General features: G+C 50.0%; 1 protein-coding gene across 2 annotated transcripts; it reads left to right on the top strand.

Moving 5' to 3' along the window:
• Window positions 1–1,578: 1,578 nt before the first annotated feature.
• LOC144770578 (uncharacterized) lies at window positions 1,579–8,828 on the top strand. 2 transcript variants are annotated; one of them, XM_078655225.1, is made up of 4 exons: window positions 1,579–1,903; window positions 4,618–4,722; window positions 5,492–5,665; window positions 6,626–8,828. In XM_078655225.1, exons 2-4 carry the CDS (start codon window positions 4,634–4,636, stop codon window positions 6,870–6,872), a joined length of 510 nt encoding a protein of 169 aa, XP_078511351.1. In that variant the 5' UTR covers window positions 1,579–1,903; window positions 4,618–4,633; the 3' UTR covers window positions 6,873–8,828. The 2 variants fall into 2 exon arrangements, with proteins under 2 accessions (XP_078511351.1, XP_078511352.1); XM_078655226.1 differs by lacking the exon at window positions 1,579–1,903 and adding an exon at window positions 4,055–4,275.
• Window positions 8,829–22,454: the final 13,626 nt, after the last annotated feature.

Genomic DNA, 22,454 nt, shown 5'->3' with positions numbered 1-22,454 from the left:
ACTTTTTGTGTGCTGTTTTCACTGTTTTACTGTTTGAAGTGTTGCACAAATACTCTACACATTGCCTCCAAGTTAAGCCTGATTGCTCTGTGCCAAGCTACCAGAGGATTAAACACAGATTAATTTCACGTTTGCTTGTGCCTCACCCTGACTAGGAATGTGGTTGCTGCTTGACCAGGGCTCACACCCCAGTCAACCAGCAACCCAATATGTAACATTTACTATTTTAGATATGGAGGATGGCTACAACCTGAAATGGTGCAAATTCCATGACATTCACTTTAAGCTAAATACTGAACATTGGTGTTGCTGTTAGATGTATACCCTTTGTATTGCATTGTATCTGCGTAGCATTTACTACTGCTGACAGGTCGTTGTAACACTTCACGCAGACCAGCACGCTGCTCCAGAACCCAAGGTTAGTGGCTAATCCTGTGGTTATTGGTTAATACGGATTATTGTTGTGACTCTTAGTTACTGTTGCTTATTGTTACTACCAGCCGCAGTTCTTGCAGGTAAGAGCGGTAGGGCGGTGGGGGGTATTTCGACAGATGACTACAAGGGAAAATTAATTATTTATTTAATTTTCTCTCGTGGTCGTCTGTCGCAATCCTTCCCACCCGGCCCCTCCACCCTACCGCTGGTACCTGCACGAGCCACGGCTGGTGACTACTCTTTTACTTTCAAGGGAACCAGGGATGTAACAAAGGCCCCCGCAGACCCCGCGGTGCGGGGTGGGGGTGAGGCTCACCCATTCTGAAGGAGGGCCCCCTACTGATGTGAGTGTGAGGGCCCCTTCCGCACATCCTGCAGGGGGGGCTCTCGCGTTTTGTTACGCCACTGAAGGGAACCATTCCATACAGTACTCTAGTTTGTTCATGGATGATTAAATGAATAGGCGACGCTAGCTGCGCCCATCTGTAGTGGAAAGAGGGTGAGTTCCTTCAGATGGACAATTGGATTAACAGAAAACCTAGATGAGATTAGGGTATGTGAGGTTGCAGGAGCACACATGCCAAAATTTTAGGTCATCTAAGTAGGGCATAAAAAAAACCGGTGGAACGTATGTCCCTTACTGACTTTCATTGAAGCAGAGACAATTTCAGGCGGTAAATAGCTAAAACAAAGCTCTTTTTATCCCACCTGAATCAGGAATAAAACGTTCAAATATGAAGAGACTGTGATATCTGAAATGAAGAAAAGTTTTCAGAAGACTTATAATAGAGGTTAAGGCACACGTGCACGGTGCATCTGAGCTGTGGTCGGCTGGCCTCTGAGACAGGAGGCATGGAGAGCCGCACGTGTGCTAGCGGCAATCTTCAGCTCTCGGCGCTACCTGTCAGCGTGCCCTGGGGTTTCCAACCGATAGGGTCTTCGGGTGTCCTGCAGCCGGGGTCAGGCGCTGTACACAGGCGGATGCCCGCTTCCCCGCTCCCTCGAGTGAGTCAGCCCTTTGTTTGTGTGTGAGTGTTAGCCACGAGATTCTCTGGCTGACGCCATCACACGCCCCTGCTCGCCCCTCCCCGCCGGTGACCCATAAAAGGAGCCGGGCTGCAGTGGCGGCAAAGGGACAGAGACCCGGCGAGCAGCGCCTGCAACCACAGACCCAGCCAAGAGCGGACGCAGCCCCTGAGTGGCACCGGACCGAGGAAGGACAGAGAGCACCTGAGACTGGCACTGGGCCCTGAGAGTGGACAGAGCACCTGAGAGTGGCATCGACACCCTGAGAGTGGCACCGACACCCTGAGAGCGGCACAAGCCCACTGAGAGTGGCACATACCCCTACATATCTCAGTCCAAAGGAGGACAGCGAAAGCCCAGGGACTCCGCAGCAACAGAGAGACCCCAGCAGACCCGCGCAGGAGAGCTCTGAGAGGCGACGACTGGTGCTTGGCACACTCGGGTAGGTGAGACACTGTCCGCATGCCTGCCCACCGCTCCGTGCCAGCTCTGCCCTCACCGGGCACACGCTGCACTTGCGGGCCCACTGACAGGCGCGCACGCTTAAAAACCCTGCACAGTTAGAGCCTTGGGGGGTATGGGGGGGGGGGAGTGGGAGGGCAAAGTTGGAAAGTTCGCAGGGAGTGTTTTAATGGCACAAGTGCAAATGGGCAGATAGAGACTTTAGACTGGCACAGATGGAACATTTGCATTCCAGCGCTAACTCGCGGTGTGATCCCGGCCCGTTCCTTGTCTCTCTCTACCATGGTCTCAGTGTTCTGCTGAGGCTCTGAAATACGTTAAGGTACACATACTTGCGTCCGAAGGTTTCCACAGAAAAATCATGTTGTGGAACCCTTGTTGCCTTCCAGCGCGATGTGACGTGTTTCAGCTGCGTGTGACGAAGCAATGGGTGAATGCTGCCCTGAGCCCTCCGTGTATGTGAGATCGCAGTGCAGCCGCTCCTGTATGTCCCACTGTCCCTCCTCCCCGCCCCCATTCACACCACACTCCACAGGGGGATCTCTGCACGACCCTGCAATCCTTCACGCAGGGTCCTCCACTCTATCCCTCACCCCTCGTCAGCAGGCTTTACATGGTGCCATGCTCTGCCCTGTCAGAACTGATGGCCCTGCAGGAGGGGCATCGGCGCCGAAGACTACCCTTCAAAGTAGTGACATGCAGAAATGTTATTCACTCCAGCACCGCGCCCTGCGCACGCCTGTCTGCACCACGGCTGCGTGTACCGGTGCACACCTGCTGGTTGCACAACAGAGTAAACGCCTGCATTGCATCTTTCAATCAAGCCTGCTGCTTCACCACACGTGTCTGCACTCATCTTATGCATTCCTGACTCACACTTGCTGCCTGGCGGTACCTGTCTGCGCCATAAATGCAAATAGGACACTTGCTAACAAAATAGGCGGATGACTGCTTGCACAGAAGCAATTAAGATATCTTCTCCCATCCATGACTTTCTGGATCATGACAGCTTGTTTCAAATCTGCAAGCACCAACTCCATGCGACACCACAGCTGCCTGCACCATTAGCCGCTTGCGCCACATCTTCTCATAGATCTACTCAACGCCCGCGTGTATGCACAGATGGATTGTGCCTGCACCAGAACGCCTCTGCTGTCCTGTCCAGCTCACCCCTGCAGCATGATTGCACCACGCCTTCCTGCTCGCGAAGCGTCCCCTGACTGACTGCGCCTTGAGATGCCTGCATGCCTTCCTGCCCCCGCAATGCCTGCCCGGGGCTGCAGCGTGCAGCAGGTGCGCACGTGAGCTGATGCAATGTTTCATCACCCAGGCCCTGCCCTCCCTTCTGCCATTAGAGATGGCGGGATCCCGCGCTTTCCCGGGGCAGGCGGGACCAGCTCCCTCACACACTCACTGTGCCTTTATCTCAGTAAGTCGAGTTGTGTCACGTCTAGCATAGGGATGTGGATGGTCTCCTGGAGGAGGGGGGAGGGGGGAGGGGGGGGCACCGAGCCAGGAGCACTAAAAACTGCAACCGTATCAAACTACCTTCCCCTGGCAGGGGCACCTAGTATATAAATACCCCACAGGAGACAGCAGCGAACCGCAGACTGTCCCTGTCTGCTCCAACCCAGATTTATAGCCTCAGCTCTAAATACACACCCCCCCTCCCCCCTCCCAAAGAAAGCAGCGGCCCAGCCACCCTAGAGCGCGGAATCTGAGCGCGGGCTCCTCCCTGTGGAGATGTAAAGTTGGTCTTTGGGCGCTATTCTGGGTCTCGGAGTAGCGCGTCAGGCTGGTCCCCCTTTACCCCACACCCCTCTCCCCCTTTTCGGTGCCGCAATTCACAGCACTAGAAGTGCCCCCTCTCAAATTCTTTTCTCCCCCAAATAACACCCCAAATAGCCGCCATGTGAGCAGAGGCCCGATGTGTATGGAGTTTGAGCCCAGGGGGTGGGGGCTGCTTAACACTATTGTGCTCTCCACATGACATGACTGACACACCTCATTTAAAACTCCCAGGGCTTAGCTATGCGGCACACGCCAACCTCACTGGCCATTCAGAGACGAGCCTAGTGTCAAGTGACTGACTTTGAACTTTCAAAGCTGAGTCACACTCGCCCGACTCTGCCTCAGCACTGCCGACGTTTTGTAGATGAGACGTCTTTGTCTAGTTTGAGGGCTGGGACTGTCGATCCCAAGAGAGGGGAAGGGGAGAGAGGTCACGTCTCTTCTCATCGATTAATATTTATGTATTTATTTATTTATGCGTTTTTATATAGCGCGGACTTTACCCGAAGGTGTCAGAGCGCTTTACAATAGGAACAGAACTGATACATGAGAACATTACAGGTGATCGATTAATATATATATATGTCCAGTGATCCATCAAATGTCGGCAGAGAGCTTCGATACATTGAAGCCAAGCGCTACCTGACACGGCATCGGCCCCATGCCCAGCTCAGGGACCTGGCAGGGTTGATAGGCAGAGCAGGGCGGCCCAGGGTGGAGCGAGGCCCGGGTCTGATAAGGCAACTTCTGGGTATTCTGGCGGGATGTCTTCACTGAACTGGCTCTGCGTCTGCTGCTCTGTAGGCCTGTTTGTCTATGACCTCTCGGGTGCGAGAAAGTTTCATGTAAACGTCAGACGGTGATAAGGACCGGGAGAATAATGGCCCTTCTTTTCCCTCGTAGGTCAGTGAGAGAGAACATGGCTCCGCTCTGCCTGCTCCTAGTCCTTGCATGTGGAATTGTGGCATCATCCATCAGCGACACCGAGTGGGACGGAGGCAATGACCGGTAAGTTTGGGACACCTGACATTCGGTGGTTGATGGGACGCGGGGTGTTGGAGTTTCGAGGGTGGCAGCTGTCATGGTGTAGTAGCGGCGTCTAGTGGCTAGTTACAGTATTGCATTGTCTGAGCCAGGCGGGTGCAGCTAAACGTTGGTGCGGCACAGCGTACTGTATTACTGTATACTGGTCTGGTAGCAGAGAAGGGTGCAGCAGCGACATCCAGTGGTATGTATTAGAGTTTGGCAATGCCCCGGGTAGGCTAGGGTTATTCACATAACATGTATTTATAAAGTTTTATGGCTGGAGCCTGAGGATTAGCAAGTCAAAGTGAAGCATTGAAGGAGGTACAGGGGTCCAGTGCGCGTACACGAGAGCAAGAGCCGATGCCGCATTGCCAGGATGTATATACGGGGTCAATTAACAAACAATCACTCTAAATGTATACATTTGCATGGTCGTTGGTGGTTCTGAAAATCTGGATGACCCCCAGTGGGCATTCAGAGCATGCCATTGGCTGAGAGCCCTGAGGTGGCATATCCCGGTGCAGCAGTGTGGCATAAATCGAGGTCTGTGGGATGGTTTGCGGGTCTACAGGAGTAGCTGTTGCGTCACTGCAGCCGTCTTCATCACAATTTAAAACGTACTTAGCCGTCAGTAAAATAACATTAGAAGTACTTGGCCCTCACTTCTTATACACTTAGGCTATTCTGTAAACAAACTAGTGCAGTATTCTGTCTGGCACTGACGTTCATTTCCCTTCTGTGTTCTCTGCAGAGCTCCCAGACGCCATCCGCCCCCAGTGGCGTCCTTCCTGGAGAGACTGAAGGCTCTACGGACACGGAGGTCAGAGGGAGAGCCCGCGCCCCTGGCGGCAGCCCGTCAGTCCCAGGGAAGCGCTCTGTACGTGCGGCCCGAGAAAGCAGGCGACGTCTTCAGCTCCCACCACGGGTAAGAATCTTCTCTCACTCGCTGTTTGTCCCCCTTCTCTCTCTCCTGCTTCCACCACATTCACCTCATCTGATTTTCTCCCCTTTAATTCTCCCCCTCATTTTCTTTTGATGACCATCGGGGGAAGTGACGGTCGCAGAGTAGTTTTCCCCTGGGATGCTACATGGGTGAAAAGGAAGCGAATAAGGATAGGTTTAGGGCGGGTTGTTAGTTTTCCATAAAGGAGTCAGGAAAGGCGTGTCATGCCTCTTCCTGACTCCAGGCACCACTGGGAATCTTCAGTAGGAGGTTTTATGTGAGGACCACCCACCCTCCCTGCATGTTACAGGGTTTCTTTGGTGCTTTTGGTGCTTTCGCTACATCGTTTTTGCCAGAATAGGACAGGTTGCAGGGTGTAGACGGAATCTTTGTGGTGGGGAGTCACATGCGGGCGTATCCACCCTCTGGAGGGGAGGAGGGGTATTGGGGGGGAGAGAGAAGCGAGCACAGGTGACAAAAGATGGTGTGCTGGATTTCGTCGAGCAGGAAAAGAGTTTCAAAGGAGGGTGTTTGGTAGGGTAAAGGAAGGCGAGTCTGGATGTATGGAAGGAGCTCGGTGAGTTGAAGAGGGAAGAATGAAGCAAGACTTGAGGGCATTGGGGGGAAAGTTGGCGGGAAGTTTCAATGGTTACGGGAGTAATGAGAGTGTCAGATTAATGAAGTTTGATGTTATTTGGTAATGTTAACGAAGCTAATGTAAGTTTGCAATCTTGTCTTAATACATGGCCCTTTATGGTAAAACCGTGGTCATGGAGTGTTCTTCTATCACACAATGCTCCTTCTCCCTCTTGTTCTTTGTTTCTCTTGGGCGAGCGTGAGTACATTGGCTCTATTCAGGTGTACAAGCATGGACCTGCTGTATGACTTGCTTTTAATTCCCACTGCATGTTCTGAATCTTGTGAAATGTCTTCCTCTCACAGGGCTGTGCCTCACCGGAGAGAAAAGCGCCATGTCCCGCAGGCTATTGCCATGCGAGGCTGCCACCTGGGCACCTGCCAAACGCAGAACCTTGCCAGCATGCTTTACCGCCTGGGCTACAACTACGGCAAGGACGACTCCAACAAAAACACGCGGGACCCACAAGGCTATGGACGGCGCCGGCGCTCCCTGCCTGCCCGCCATGCGGCCCTCAGGACTGCCTGGGCCCAGCACCTGCTGGACACCTAAACCGGACTTCTGACTCCTGCGACCATACCTAGCACTGCAGCTCTGACATTTATCAAGCACTAGGCCCCAGGCAGCACCGCTAGGGAAGGCCAAGCCCTTTAAAGAGCGGACTCTTAAAGCCCTGGACACTACCTCAGATGTGGACTTTGGTGGTGAGGCCTCACCAATGAAGCTCAGGGCCACAAGCCGCTGGGCGCCAAGCCCAGGTTACTGTGGGACATCTTGAGCTTGGACGTAAAACTGTTGGCAGTAGAAACAATCACTGTGCTGAAACAGAAAATGAAACTAAATAGTATAGCCATGACCTCCCGAGGGTCCAACCAAGCATTGGTGGTGTCTTCAAGAGGAAGTCGCCAAGGTTGTCATGGAGATAACTCCAGCACTTATCCTCTTTCAGGAAGTGGTGATGAACAGGCAGTGCAATGGCTTCTGGGACACTCTAACAAGAACAGAGGGAGCTGACGTTTTCCGGTCTCTAGAAGGAGCAATGGTGTTAACATGTTTTATTGTACTGTGTTATCTCTGCTGTTAACTGGGGAGTAGTACACTGGGAGCAAGGAATCCATTGTTCAGCCAGTGAAATCAAATCTCTGTCCCTCTTTGAACTTTCAATAATGAAAGAGGATCCAGAGAAAACATGAATGCCGAACAGCGCCAGGCCGCTGAGCAGCACAGGTTGCTCAACAGCATGCAGACCAAAAAGACTGAATTGTTTTGCACTTGTTTTGTCAGAAGCACTTCCTTGAAGGATTGAAGGGGCACGTGTCCCATCACTAAAGGGCCTGATGACCTTGAAGCTTGTGACCCCTAAAATACAAATTCTCTCCCGCCTAGGCACACCTTTGCATTGGGAGACCCAGAGTCTCGCTTTGCAGATATTACTTCCTTTCTAGCTTTCTGCCACACTCTCCAGGAGAGTTAAACCAGGACATCTACTGGGCTGGTGTGATTGTTCCTGGATCAGTCGCACGCCTTATGCTATAGCAGTGGTTGGGTGGTCACCAACATTCAGCCTTTCCCCAAAAAACAATATGCCGCCAATCCTGAAAGCCATGAAGACCCAGAAAGTCTTTTGGGCAAGCTGAACTGAATCTGTCTCTGCCCTTTGTCCATCCTGAGGACTTTGGAAGTAAAAAAAGTGACTGCTCTATGACATTCCTATAACCCACTGAACCCTGAAATAACCCTGGCAATAAACACTGCAACAGCTTCAGTGCACTCGGCTTAACAACCCACCATCTATCCATTCCAAAGGTCGGTGAATAGAGAACCCCTAAGCTCCACCTCATTAAATGTATCCTTCTATCGTCCCCTCTCTTATCTAGCCCTTGAGGCTGTGAAACCCAAAATACCACAGTTCTCTTATAAAATTGGAATATTACCCACTCTCTCCCCACTTTAGTCACTTTTCTAAACTGGCCACTTTTCAAAAACAGGCCAAATATGTTTTTCCTATAGGAGCACTCCTTCCAATACCCAGCTAAAGTTCAAGGCCAGTGTAAGCCCCAAACTTTATAGGGGAGTCTCCAAAATCCAAGGGTCCATCTATTCCCCTCCTACCAGAAATCCAGCTCTGTGAATCCCTGAACCTATGAACCACTGAGTGAGTTCCCCCTTACCAATTACCCATAGGCCCATGCCATGCGAAGATAAAGTTTGTATATATAGGGTATATGAAGACTATTAATGTATATATATATAATGTACTATTAATATATATAAATGCATATCTATGTAATATACGTATCTATTTATCATTATTATTGTTCTGTACGCACTTGAGCACTGAAATATATTTTGTGTAATGTTTAAGTTGTCAGTTTGGCGACTTTGAATGGTTTATGTGGATCAGGGATTATTTAGGATGTATTGTATGGAATACGCCGGGGACCGAAAGCAATGTGGAATAACCACACGATCATTTCATAAAAGCAATTAAACATTTCTTCAACTCTGTCGGAATATGTTGGTATTCTTGTCTTAAAATTTTGTGTCTTCAAAAACACATTCTTCATAAAAATGCGCGTGTACAAAAATCAGACCAAATCATTATAAAATTGTAAATCTTTTGACTTTAAATGTACTATTAAATGCTGCCATTCCCAGCCAGGGCTGGCCCTAGCACTGGTCGCACATGGTGCAACAGTCTTTTGTTGGAGCCCCCCTCCCCAATTTCCTCCTTCTCCATGAATTCCCTCACTACCACTCACCAACAATGCACCTTATCTCTCTATAGCACCTTTCTGTCAAACATTTCATTTTTCAATGGTATACTCGCACTCAGTTCTGTGATCTGCATGGAACACGTTCTTTGTAGCAGGCACACTAACCCTCTGTGCTGTGTGGGTGGCAGAAGTGCCCATGTGAGTGCATGGTGAGTGATGCAACAGGGTGAGAGTAGGGTAAGAGGAGTGACTGCAGGGTGAGTGAGGTGACCATGCCAATTTGGGTGCGGATGTAAGTGCATAGTGGGACAAATGAATGCATGGTTAGTGATGGGGTTGTTTGAGTGAGATTGCAGATTGAGCAGTGCGGGGGACAGGTGAGTGAAGTATCACTTGAGTGCACGGTGAGTGGTGTGCTCATGTGACTGCATGGTGAGGTACAGGGTGAACAGCAAAAGTGCATTGTGAGTGCAGAGTGATCACTGAATGCAGGGTGAATTGTGTAAGTGCATTGTGATCAGTGTGAGTGCATTGTGATCGCTGTGAGCGCAGGGTGAGCGTGAAAGTGAAGGGCGAGAATGAGGAGTGAGTTGTCTGAATGCAGGGTGCATTCCCAGACAATTGAGGTAACTCAGCATGATATTGACAGCGGCGTAGGGTTTCAGATATAAGTTAAACTATCGCTATTATGGCAATAATCACGGATCCAGGATGGAGGAAATAAATAATGTGCTGATACTGCAACAAACTTCCAGTCTAATGATTAGGGTTGCCACCTCATTATTTTAATGTTCCAGATGGTACAAAACTAAGCAGTCAACTAAATATATATTTTCAGTTCTTATCTGTGTATACTTTGAACAGCAAATATAACTAGAAAGCACTTTTAATTGTGTTCTAGGACCTGAATGATCCATGACTGATAATTAAAGGGAGAAAAGTCACATTACAAATGAATACATACTTTTTTATTTATAACCCTATTTAGTGTCAAGACAAGGTCTTTGCAGGCTCTTTAAACAACATATGACTAGCATTTTTCTTTTGGCAACCATACTTTATATTTCTTTTCATGAAATGCATCCTCACACTAAGGCAGTAAATGTAAAATGCAAATGTAAGTAATAGGCCCAGGGGGTACTGGAACCAGGAAAAAAACTAAGCCTCTGTAACCTGTTTACAAAGGTATGTAAATATGCAAATGGTCTTTAAAGACCTGTGAAAAACTCAGGTGGGACTGCCGAAGATAAGACTCCAGACGCCGCCCAGCCGAGCCTACAGCAACTTGAGCTGCAGCAGCCCGGGCTGAGACACACAACAGGGGGGGTTGCTGAAGCACGTTTAGCCCTATGGGAGTTGCACGCCTGACCAGCTGAAGGAAGTGGGAAGTAAGAATTGGCTGCAAACAGTGGGATTATAGATCCTGTTTTCCAGAGTTTCCAACCGCCCCTTGTCCTCTGCCCTAATCCCATGTCTATATTAAAGCTGACTCCTGACCTGTAGCCAACCCTTGGAATCAGCTACCCTACGCCCAGCAGGGCATGCCCAATCTGCTCTGGGTGCAGAGTCTGCTTTTGAGGAGGCCCGGCCTTCGATCTTGTGCCCCAAAGCAGCTTTATTGATGTTATTACGTTATTTGTGGTGTTATCTGTGGCATAATATGTAAGATCATGAGCCGTGAACAAGGGGGGAACATCCATTACGACTCCGTGTTTAATAAATAATAATAATAATAAAGGGGTTTATAAAGCGCACTGGTGACGCCATCCCGGCGTGTCCCCGCGCTGTGGAGAGAGTGACGGAGCAAGCCACATCCGAGGCTACTGAGTGAACAGGTGAGTTTTTAAAAGCTTCCTAAATACCGTTTCGGTCGTGGCCAGCCTAATGTCGATGGGAAGACTGTTCCATTGATTGGCTGCCAGCACTCGGAAGGAGCGACCACCCATTCTGGCCTTCTTAATACGTGGTACTTTCAGAAGGCCCATGCCCAAGGAGCGAAGTGCTCTGGTGGGCTGGTAGGGGATGGCTAAGTCCTTCAGATAATCAGGGGCTTTTGAAACGGTAATCCTGTAGCAGAATAGCAATGCCTTGAACAGGATCCTTTTTTTTATAGGAAGCCAATGCAAGGCAGACAGAGTGGGTTTTGACGGCGTTCTTTTGGGGAGTCTGAGAACTAGCCGTGCTGCAGTGTTTTGTAGCACCTGGAGCCGCCTAATGTTTTTCTCAGTAGTCCCCAATAGCAGTACATTCGCATAGTCAATGCGGGAGGTAACTAATGCTTGGGTCATGGTCCGTCTGGCCTCCAGGGGCAGGAGGTCCAGGGTGCGGTTAAGGGTCTTCATTATCCCAAAGCACTTCCCTGCAATTTTGTTGACGTGGCTCTCAAAGGACAGTTTCGGATCCACCCAGACTCCCAGGTTTTTAGCCTCCCTGCCAGGGATAGGCGTAGGGCCAAGGCATGGGGGCCACCAGTCCTGAGTCCAGCTGGCATCCTTTCCCCCTATCACTAGCACCGCACTACCATTACAACGCTGGTTTTCCAACGCAAGTCGTTACCACGACTTGCGCTGGAGGGTGCTCTAGGCAAAGAATAGTAGATTTACTATTCCAACACCTTCCCTACTATACGTAGGCTGGTAAATCTTACTATTCCTAAGTCCAGCACCCTACAGCGCAAGTCGTGGTAAAGACTTGCGTTGTAAAACCAGCGTTGTAATGGTAGTGCGGTGTAAACACCGCGTTGTATTGACATACAACCGAACAAGGGGGACTTAGGGTTGCGTTTCTCATACAATAACCAGTGAATAACACAGCCTTTTAGGGTTTGAACCTTACCATAACATCCCTTAAACCAAATTACTTTTTTTATAACACATTATTTCTCTCTTGAGTAAAGAACCATCATTTTCCTTCATCCATGATTTCATCAGTGACTTTTTTAGGTTTTGTCATTATACTCTGGCCCCTGACTAAAACAAGGGTTGTGCGCAGCAGGGGGGTGGACTTTGGCATTGCCCTGTACCCTTTTCCAGTGGCTCTGAACATCCTGCTCACAGCTGTAGGCAGTGCGCTTTGGATGCAACACGTGACCTTTGGCCATGCGTGCACCCAGAATCTACAGCCCCCCTCTTAATCTCCCTGCGCCCCTGAATCCACTGTGTATATCTTTTAGGCATGCGCAAAAGTTCTGATAAAAAAGCTTGGCATTTGGCCACCCTGTGCCCCAGCTCTGTACTCCCCGAATCCTCTTCAGCCATGCGCAGCAGATTCTGGAGCAGTGCGTGGCCTATTACCACACACTACTCCCCTTTTGGGAGGGAGGGGGGCAAGCCAAACCGAGACCCACTTCGTGTGCGAAAAAGGCCGCTTGATTGAAACAGGTGCATATTACAAAATAACTAACTGGCAACTGCCTTACAAAACTAAAGCCTCTCTATACATTGAATAGCTGACCCCTGATCCCACCCCGCCCCTACGATACCCTCAAAAGTTCCCCCACCCTGGCATTAACATAACAACTACATTACACCGTATTGCAGATAACACGTTTCCCCCCAATGACACCCCATTCCCTATCTGCCTTCCTGCAACTGTAACTAACAAACGTCTATTCTGAAACTTAGACTACCTGCCTACGCTTTTCCTGCCCCTGCTCACAAACTTCCAATACTTAACCAAAAACCTGTGCCAACCCTGGTAACTTTTCAAAACCCCGCCACCCAGGAAAAAGGGGGTGACGGCCACTACTGCCTAGCCCCTTTTTTCTGCCCTATAGACCTCTTACTTGCTAGGGTGGCTCTGATTATTTAATGTTCTGGCTAACACCTCCCTAATTACCAACAAATAAAGGGCCATCCCCAGCCTTGACAAGTAGACCCTGTCTCCTCCAATAAATTCCACTGAATCAAAAGAATGTCCCTTTGCACAATTCTACCAAAACTCAATTCCCTGCAAAAATGAGACATCTCCGTATTAAGCTTCCTCCTGGCTCTGTCCACTGCTCCTCGATTAACTGCCCCCACCAGACCCGGCGGGGTACAAACTCAGTCCATCCCACAAAACATCCTGACCACTGTTGTTTAATTTAAAGTGCTAGGTCCCTCTTCATGCTTCTCCTCAGGACTATGCCCTTCTCTTTACACAAATCGTTTTCACCTAAATGTACGACCAAAATGTCCGGACACCTGCCCCCAAATAGCAAACAGTTAAGGCACGGAATCAGCTCCTTCCACAACATGCCCCCCTTTTACTTTACTTTACTTTGTGGATTTATTGAGGGCATACGAATCATCCCTAAAGGGATCTCTCGGCTCTGTACAAAGAGGGAGATGGTGATCATGTATATATGTAAAAGAGCCATGTCTTTAACAGTCTCTTAAAGTTGGTTAGTTCACCGCAGGACCTGAGATTTTGTGGGAGTATATTCCAATGGCTAGCTGCCAAATAGGAAAAGGCTCTATCGCCATTACGTGCCCTCCGTATTTTCTGGGTGCACAGAAAGTTGGAGTTGCTGGATCTCAATTGTCGGGCCGGTTGATACCACCTGAGTTTATTCTTAAGGTAGGGCGGGCCTTTTACCTGCAGTGATCTAAAAAATACACAAAGCATCTTCAAGATAGCTCTTTTCCTCCCCGGGAGCCAGTGTAACTGATGCAGCAGCGGGGCTGATGGTGTCCTTGCCGGTTTGTTGAGAGCAAGGCGGGCCGCCGTATTCTGCACTACCTGGAGTCGAGATAAGAGATATTCCCTTGCTCCCACCAGCAGCGAGTTTCCATAGTCCAGCTGTCTCACCAAGAGTGACTGGATGAGAGTCTTCCTTGCTGACAAAGGGATCCAGGGAAATACCTTCCTAAGCATCCTCATGGTGCCAAAACAGGAGCCTGAGACTGTCTTGACATGTTCCTCAATGGATAGATTGTTATCTATCTTGATGCCCTGGTTCTTTGCACTACAAAAGGGGATAATGGACGGAGCGTTTGAGCAAATCAAACACTCACCCCCAGTCAACTGATCTGGGTTTAATCCATCACCATTCTTTAGCCCACTCAGCCACCCCATTTCAAACATGGCTATATGCAAATCAGTCTGACCCTGTGCCTCATGGGAACAGTCCAGCCCGAACTGCCAAGCCATGTCTTCCATGGACCGGAAACAAGCATCCTGGGACCGGTTTCGGATTCATAATCCTCATCAGCCAGGCTATCTTGAATCCAGTGGCCAAGTGAGCAAGGGACTCACGTCTGAGCATACCCTGCCACACTTAGGGCGAACAAAGCGATACAAAAGGGGATAATGGACGGAGCGTTTGAGCAAATCAAACACTCACCCCCAGTCAACTGATCTGGGTTTAATCCATCACCATTCTTTAGCCCACTCAGCCACCCCATTTCAAAAATGGCTATATGCAAATCAGTCTGACCCTGTGCCTCATGGGAACAGTCCAGCCCGAACTGCCAAGCCATGTCTTCCATGGACCGGAAATAAGCATCCTGGGACCGGTTTCGGATTCATAATCCTCATCAGCCAGGCTATCTTGAATCCAGTGGCCAAGTGAGCAAGGGTCTCACGTCTGAGCATACCCTGCCACACTTAGGGCGAACAAAGCGATACAAAAGGGGATAATGGACGGAGCGTTTGAGCAAATCAAACACTCACCCCCAGTCAACTGATCTGGGTTTAATCCATCACCATTCTTTAGCCCACTCAGCCACCCCATTTCAAACATGGCTATATGCAAATCAGTCTGACCCTGTGCCTCATGGGAACAGTCCAGCCCGAACTGCCAAGCCATGTCTTCCATGGACCGGAAACAAGCATCCTGGGACTGGTTTCGGATTCATAATCCTCATCAGCCAGGCTATCTTGAATCCAGTGGCCAAGTGAGCAAGGGACTCACGTCTGAGCATACCCTGCCACACTTAGGGCGAACAAAGCGATACAAAAGGGGATAATGGACGGAGCGTTTGAGCAAATCAAACACTCACCCCCAGTCAACTGATCTGGGTTTAATCCATCACCATTCTTTAGCCCACTCAGCCACCCCATTTCAAACATGGCTATATGCAAATCAGTCTGACCCTGTGCCTCATGGGAACAGTCCAGCCCGAACTGCCAAGCCATGTCTTCCATGGACCGGAAACAAGCATCCTGGGACCGGTTTCGGATTCATAATCCTCATCAGCCAGGCTATATTGAATCCAGTGGCCAAGTGAGCAAGGACTCACGTCTGAGCATACCCTGCCACACTTAGGGCGAACAAAGCGATACAAAAGGGGATAATGGACGGAGCGTTTGAGCAAATCAAACACTCACCCCCAGTCAACTGATCTGGGTTTAATCCATCACCATTCTTTAGCCCACTCAGCCACCCCATTTCAAACATGGCTATATGCAAATCAGTCTGACCCTGTGCCTCATGGGAACAGTCCAGCCCGAACTGCCAAGCCATGTCTTCCATGGACCGGAAACAAGCATCCTGGGACCGGTTTCGGATTCATAATCCTCATCAGCCAGGCTATATTGAATCCAGTGGCCAAGTGAGCAAGGACTCACGTCTGAGCATACCCTGCCACACTTAGGGTGAACATAGCCATACAAAAGTGGATAATGGACGGAGCGTTTGAGCAAATCAAACACTCACCCCCAGTCAACTGATCTGGGTTTAATCCATCACCATTCTTTAGCCCACTCAGCCACCCCATTTCAAACATGGCTATATGCAAATCAGTCTGACCCTGTGCCTCATGGGAACAGTCCAGCCCGAACTGCCAAGCCATGTCTTCCATGGACCGGAAACAAGCATCCTGGGACCGGTTTCGGATTCATAATCCTCATCAGCCAGGCTATCTTGAATCCAGTGGCCAAGTGAGCAAGGGACTCACGTCTGAGCATACCCTGCCACACTTAGGGCGAACAAAGCGATACAAAAGGGGATAATGGACGGAGCGTTTGAGCAAATCAAACACTCACCCCCAGTCAACTGATCTGGGTTTAATCCATCACCATTCTTTAGCCCACTCAGCCACCCCATTTCAAACATGGCTATATGCAAATCAGTCTGACCCTGTGCCTCATGGTAACAGTCCAGCCCGAACTGCCAAGCCATGTCTTCCATGGACCGGAAACAAGCATCCTGGGACCGGTTTCGGATTCATAATCCTCATCAGCCAGACTATCTTGAATCCAGTGGCCAATTGAGCAAGGGACTCACGTCTGAGCATACCCTGCCACACTTAGGGCGAACAAAGCGATACAAAAGGGGATAATGGACGGAGCGTTTGAGCAAATCAAACACTCACCCCCAGTCAACTGATCTGGGTTTAATCCATCACCATTCTTTAGCCCACTCAGCCACCCCATTTCAAACATGGCTGTATGCAAATCAGTCTGACCCTGTGTCTCATGGGAACAGTCCAGCCCGAACTGCCAAGCCATGTCTTCCATGGACCGGAAACAAGCATCCTGGGACCGGTTTCGGATTCATAATCCTCATCAGCCAGGCTATCTTGAATCCAGTGGCCAAGTGAGCAAGGGACTCACGTCTGAGCATACCCTGCCACACTTAGGGCGAACAAAGCGATACAAAAGGGGATAATGGACGGAGCGTTTGAGCAAATCAAACACTCACCCCCAGTCAACTGATCTGGGTTTAATCCATCACCATTCTTTAGCCCACTCAGCCACCCCATTTCAAACATGGCTATATGCAAATCAGTCTGACCCTGTGCCTCATGGGAACAGTCCAGCCCGAACTGCCAAGCCATGTCTTCCATGGACCGGAAACAAGCATCCTGGGACCGGTTTCGGATTCATATTCCTCATCAGCCAGGCTATCTTGAATCTAGTGGCCAAGTGAGCAAGGGACTCACGTCTGAGCATACCCTGCCACACTTAGGGCGAACAAAGCGATACAAAAGGGGATAATGGACGGAGCGTTTGAGCAAATCAAACACTCACCCCCAGTCAACTGATCTGGGTTTAATCCATCACCATTCTTTAGCCCACTCAGCCACCCCATTTCAAACATGGCTGTATGCAAATCAGTCTGACCCTGTGCCTCATGGGAACAGTCCAGCCCGAACTGCCAAGCCATGTCTTCCATGGACCGGAAACAAGCATCCTGGGACCGGTTTCGGATTCATAATCCTCATCAGCCAGGCTATCTTGAATCCAGTGGCCAAGTGAGCAAGGGACTCACGCCTGAGCATACCCTGCCACACTTAGGGCGAACAAAGCGATACAAAAGGGGATAATGGACGGAGCGTTTGAGCAAATCAAACACTCACCCCCAGTCAACTGATCTGGGTTTAATCCATCACCATTCTTTAGCCCACTCAGCCACCCCATTTCAAACATGGCTATATGCAAATCAGTCTGGCCCTGTGCCTCATGGAAACAGTCCAGCCCGAACTGCCAAGCCATGTCTTCCATGGACCGGAAACAAGCATCCTGGGACCGGTTTCGGATTCATAATCCTCATCAGCCAGGCTATCTTGAATCCAGTGGCCAAGTGAGCAAGGGACTCACGTCTGAGCATACCCTGCCACACTTAGGGCGAACAAAGCGATACAAAAGGGGATAATGGACGGAGCGTTTGAGCAAATCAAACACTCACCCCCAGTCAACTGATCTGGGTTTAATCCATCACCATTCTTTAGCCCACTCAGCCACCCCATTTCAAACATGGCTATATGCAAATCAGTCTGACCCTGTGCCTCATGGGAACAGTCCAGCCCGAACTGCCAAGCCATGTCTTCCATGGACCGGAAACAAGCATCCTGGGACCGGTTTCGGATTCATAATCCTCATCAGCCAGGCTATCTTGAATCCAGTGGCCAAGTGAGCAAGAGACTCACGTCTGAGCATACCCTGCCACACTTAGGGCGAACAAAGCGATACAAAAGGGGATAATGGACGGAGCGTTTGAGCAAATCAAACACTCACCCCCAGTCAACTGATCTGGGTTTAATCCATCACCATTCTTTAGCCCACTCAGCCACCCCATTTCAAACATGGCTATATGCAAATCAGTCTGACCCTGTGCCTCATGGGAACAGTCCAGCCCGAACTGCCAAGCCATGTCTTCCATGGACCGGAAACAAGCATCCTGGGACCGGTTTCGGATTCATAATCCTCATCAGCCAGGCTATCTTGAATCCAGTGGCCAAGTGAGCAAGGACTCACGTCTGAGCATACCCTGCCACACTTAGGGTGAACATAGCCATACAAAAGTGGATAATGGACGGAGCGTTTGAGCAAATCAAACACTCACCCCCAGTCAACTGATCTGGGTTTAATCCATCACCATTCTTTAGCCCACTCAGCCACCCCATTTCAAACATGGCTATATGCAAATCAGTCTGACCCTGTGCCTCATGGGAACAGTCCAGCCCGAACTGCCAAGCCATGTCTTCCATGGACCGGAAACAAGCATCCTGGGACCGGTTTCGGATTCATAATCCTCATCAGCCAGGCTATCTTGAATCCAGTGGCCAAGTGAGCAAGGGACTCACGTCTGAGCATACCCTGCCACACTTAGGGCGAACAAAGCGATACAAAAGGGGATAATGGACGGAGCGTTTGAGCAAATCAAACACTCACCCCCAGTCAACTGATCTGGGTTTAATCCATCACCATTCTTTAGCCCACTCAGCCACCCCATTTCAAACATGGCTATATGCAAATCAGTCTGACCCTGTGCCTCATGGTAACAGTCCAGCCCGAACTGCCAAGCCATGTCTTCCATGGACCGGAAACAAGCATCCTGGGACCGGTTTCGGATTCATAATCCTCATCAGCCAGACTATCTTGAATCCAGTGGCCAATTGAGCAAGGGACTCACGTCTGAGCATACCCTGCCACACTTAGGGCGAACAAAGCGATACAAAAGGGGATAATGGACGGAGCGTTTGAGCAAATCAAACACTCACCCCCAGTCAACTGATCTGGGTTTAATCCATCACCATTCTTTAGCCCACTCAGCCACCCCATTTCAAACATGGCTGTATGCAAATCAGTCTGACCCTGTGTCTCATGGGAACAGTCCAGCCCGAACTGCCAAGCCATGTCTTCCATGGACCGGAAACAAGCATCCTGGGACCGGTTTCGGATTCATAATCCTCATCAGCCAGGCTATCTTGAATCCAGTGGCCAAGTGAGCAAGGGACTCACGTCTGAGCATACCCTGCCACACTTAGGGCGAACAAAGCGATACAAAAGGGGATAATGGACGGAGCGTTTGAGCAAATCAAACACTCACCCCCAGTCAACTGATCTGGGTTTAATCCATCACCATTCTTTAGCCCACTCAGCCACCCCATTTCAAACATGGCTGTATGCAAATCAGTCTGACCCTGTGCCTCATGGGAACAGTCCAGCCCGAACTGCCAAGCCATGTCTTCCATGGACCGGAAACAAGCATCCTGGGACCGGTTTCGGATTCATAATCCTCATCAGCCAGGCTATCTTGAATCCAGTGGCCAAGTGAGCAAGGGACTCACGCCTGAGCATACCCTGCCACACTTAGGGCGAACAAAGCGATACAAAAGGGGATAATGGACGGAGCGTTTGAGCAAATCAAACACTCACCCCCAGTCAACTGATCTGGGTTTAATCCATCACCATTCTTTAGCCCACTCAGCCACCCCATTTCAAACATGGCTATATGCAAATCAGTCTGGCCCTGTGCCTCATGGAAACAGTCCAGCCCGAACTGCCAAGCCATGTCTTCCATGGACCGGAAACAAGCATCCTGGGACCGGTTTCGGATTCATAATCCTCATCAGCCAGGCTATCTTGAATCCAGTGGCCAAGTGAGCAAGGGACTCACGTCTGAGCATACCCTGCCACACTTAGGGCGAACAAAGCGATACAAAAGGGGATAATGGACGGAGCGTTTGAGCAAATCAAACACTCACCCCCAGTCAACTGATCTGGGTTTAATCCATCACCATTCTTTAGCCCACTCAGCCACCCCATTTCAAACATGGCTATATGCAAATCAGTCTGACCCTGTGCCTCATGGGAACAGTCCAGCCCGAACTGCCAAGCCATGTCTTCCATGGACCGGAAACAAGCATCCTGGGACCGGTTTCGGATTCATAATCCTCATCAGCCAGGCTATCTTGAATCCAGTGGCCAAGTGAGCAAGAGACTCACGTCTGAGCATACCCTGCCACACTTAGGGCGAACAAAGCGATACAAAAGGGGATAATGGACGGAGCGTTTGAGCAAATCAAACACTCACCCCCAGTCAACTGATCTGGGTTTAATCCATCACCATTCTTTAGCCCACTCAGCCACCCCATTTCAAACATGGCTATATGCAAATCAGTCTGACCCTGTGCCTCATGGGAACAGTCCAGCCCGAACTGCCAAGCCATGTCTTCCATGGACCGGAAACAAGCATCCTGGGACCGGTTTCGGATTCATAATCCTCATCAGCCAGGCTATCTTGAATCCAGTGGCCAAGTGAGCAAGGACTCACGTCTGAGCATACCCTGCCACACTTAGGGTGAACATAGCCATACAAAAGTGGATAATGGACGGAGCGTTTGAGCAAATCAAACACTCACCCCCAGTCAACTGATCTGGGTTTAATCCATCACCATTCTTTAGCCCACTCAGCCACCCCATTTCAAACATGGCTATATGCAAATCAGTCTGACCCTGTGCCTCATGGGAACAGTCCAGCCCGAACTGCCAAGCCATGTCTTCCATGGACCGGAAACAAGCATCCTGGGACCGGTTTCGGATTCATAATCCTCATCAGCCAGGCTATCTTGAATCCAGTGGCCAAGTGAGCAAGGGACTCACGTCTGAGCATACCCTGCCACACTTAGGGCGAACAAAGCGATACAAAAGGGGATAATGGACGGAGCGTTTGAGCAAATCAAACACTCACCCCCAGTCAACTGATCTGGGTTTAATCCATCACCATTCTTTAGCCCACTCAGCCACCCCATTTCAAACATGGCTATATGCAAATCAGTCTGACCCTGTGCCTCATGGTAACAGTCCAGCCCGAACTGCCAAGCCATGTCTTCCATGGACCGGAAACAAGCATCCTGGGACCGGTTTCGGATTCATAATCCTCATCAGCCAGACTATCTTGAATCCAGTGGCCAATTGAGCAAGGGACTCACGTCTGAGCATACCCTGCCACACTTAGGGCGAACAAAGCGATACAAAAGGGGATAATGGACGGAGCGTTTGAGCAAATCAAACACTCACCCCCAGTCAACTGATCTGGGTTTAATCCATCACCATTCTTTAGCCCACTCAGCCACCCCATTTCAAACATGGCTGTATGCAAATCAGTCTGACCCTGTGTCTCATGGGAACAGTCCAGCCCGAACTGCCAAGCCATGTCTTCCATGGACCGGAAACAAGCATCCTGGGACCGGTTTCGGATTCATAATCCTCATCAGCCAGGCTATCTTGAATCCAGTGGCCAAGTGAGCAAGGGACTCACGTCTGAGCATACCCTGCCACACTTAGGGCGAACAAAGCGATACAAAAGGGGATAATGGACGGAGCGTTTGAGCAAATCAAACACTCACCCCCAGTCAACTGATCTGGGTTTAATCCATCACCATTCTTTAGCCCACTCAGCCACCCCATTTCAAACATGGCTGTATGCAAATCAGTCTGACCCTGTGCCTCATGGGAACAGTCCAGCCCGAACTGCCAAGCCATGTCTTCCATGGACCGGAAACAAGCATCCTGGGACCGGTTTCGGATTCATAATCCTCATCAGCCAGGCTATCTTGAATCCAGTGGCCAAGTGAGCAAGGGACTCACGCCTGAGCATACCCTGCCACACTTAGGGCGAACAAAGCGATACAAAAGGGGATAATGGACGGAGCGTTTGAGCAAATCAAACACTCACCCCCAGTCAACTGATCTGGGTTTAATCCATCACCATTCTTTAGCCCACTCAGCCACCCCATTTCAAACATGGCTATATGCAAATCAGTCTGGCCCTGTGCCTCATGGAAACAGTCCAGCCCGAACTGCCAAGCCATGTCTTCCATGGACCGGAAACAAGCATCCTGGGACCGGTTTCGGATTCATAATCCTCATCAGCCAGGCTATCTTGAATCCAGTGGCCAAGTGAGCAAGGGACTCACGTCTGAGCATACCCTGCCACACTTAGGGCGAACAAAGCGATACAAAAGGGGATAATGGACGGAGCGTTTGAGCAAATCAAACACTCACCCCCAGTCAACTGATCTGGGTTTAATCCATCACCATTCTTTAGCCCACTCAGCCACCCCATTTCAAACATGGCTATATGCAAATCAGTCTGACCCTGTGCCTCATGGGAACAGTCCAGCCCGAACTGCCAAGCCATGTCTTCCATGGACCGGAAACAAGCATCCTGGGACCGGTTTCGGATTCATAATCCTCATCAGCC

The sequence above is a fragment of the Lissotriton helveticus genome, chromosome 7 (assembly GCF_964261635.1).
Source record: "Lissotriton helveticus chromosome 7, aLisHel1.1, whole genome shotgun sequence".
Taxonomy (NCBI): domain Eukaryota; kingdom Metazoa; phylum Chordata; class Amphibia; order Caudata; family Salamandridae; genus Lissotriton; species Lissotriton helveticus.
Note: the sequence above shows the minus strand (reverse complement) of the source record. Positions and strands in the feature narration are given on the sequence as shown.

Excerpts from the sequence above, each read along its gene's own strand:
- LOC144770578 (XM_078655225.1), top strand. The coding sequence starts at position 4,634 with ATGGCTCCGCTCTGCCTGCTCCTAGTCCTTGCATGTGGAATTGTGGCA. Across the intron at positions 4,723-5,491 it reads TGGGACGGAGGCAATGACCG|AGCTCCCAGACGCCATCCGC; the intron begins GTAAGTTTGGGA and ends TGTTCTCTGCAG. Across the intron at positions 5,666-6,625 it reads GTCTTCAGCTCCCACCACGG|GGCTGTGCCTCACCGGAGAG; the intron begins GTAAGAATCTTC and ends TTCCTCTCACAG.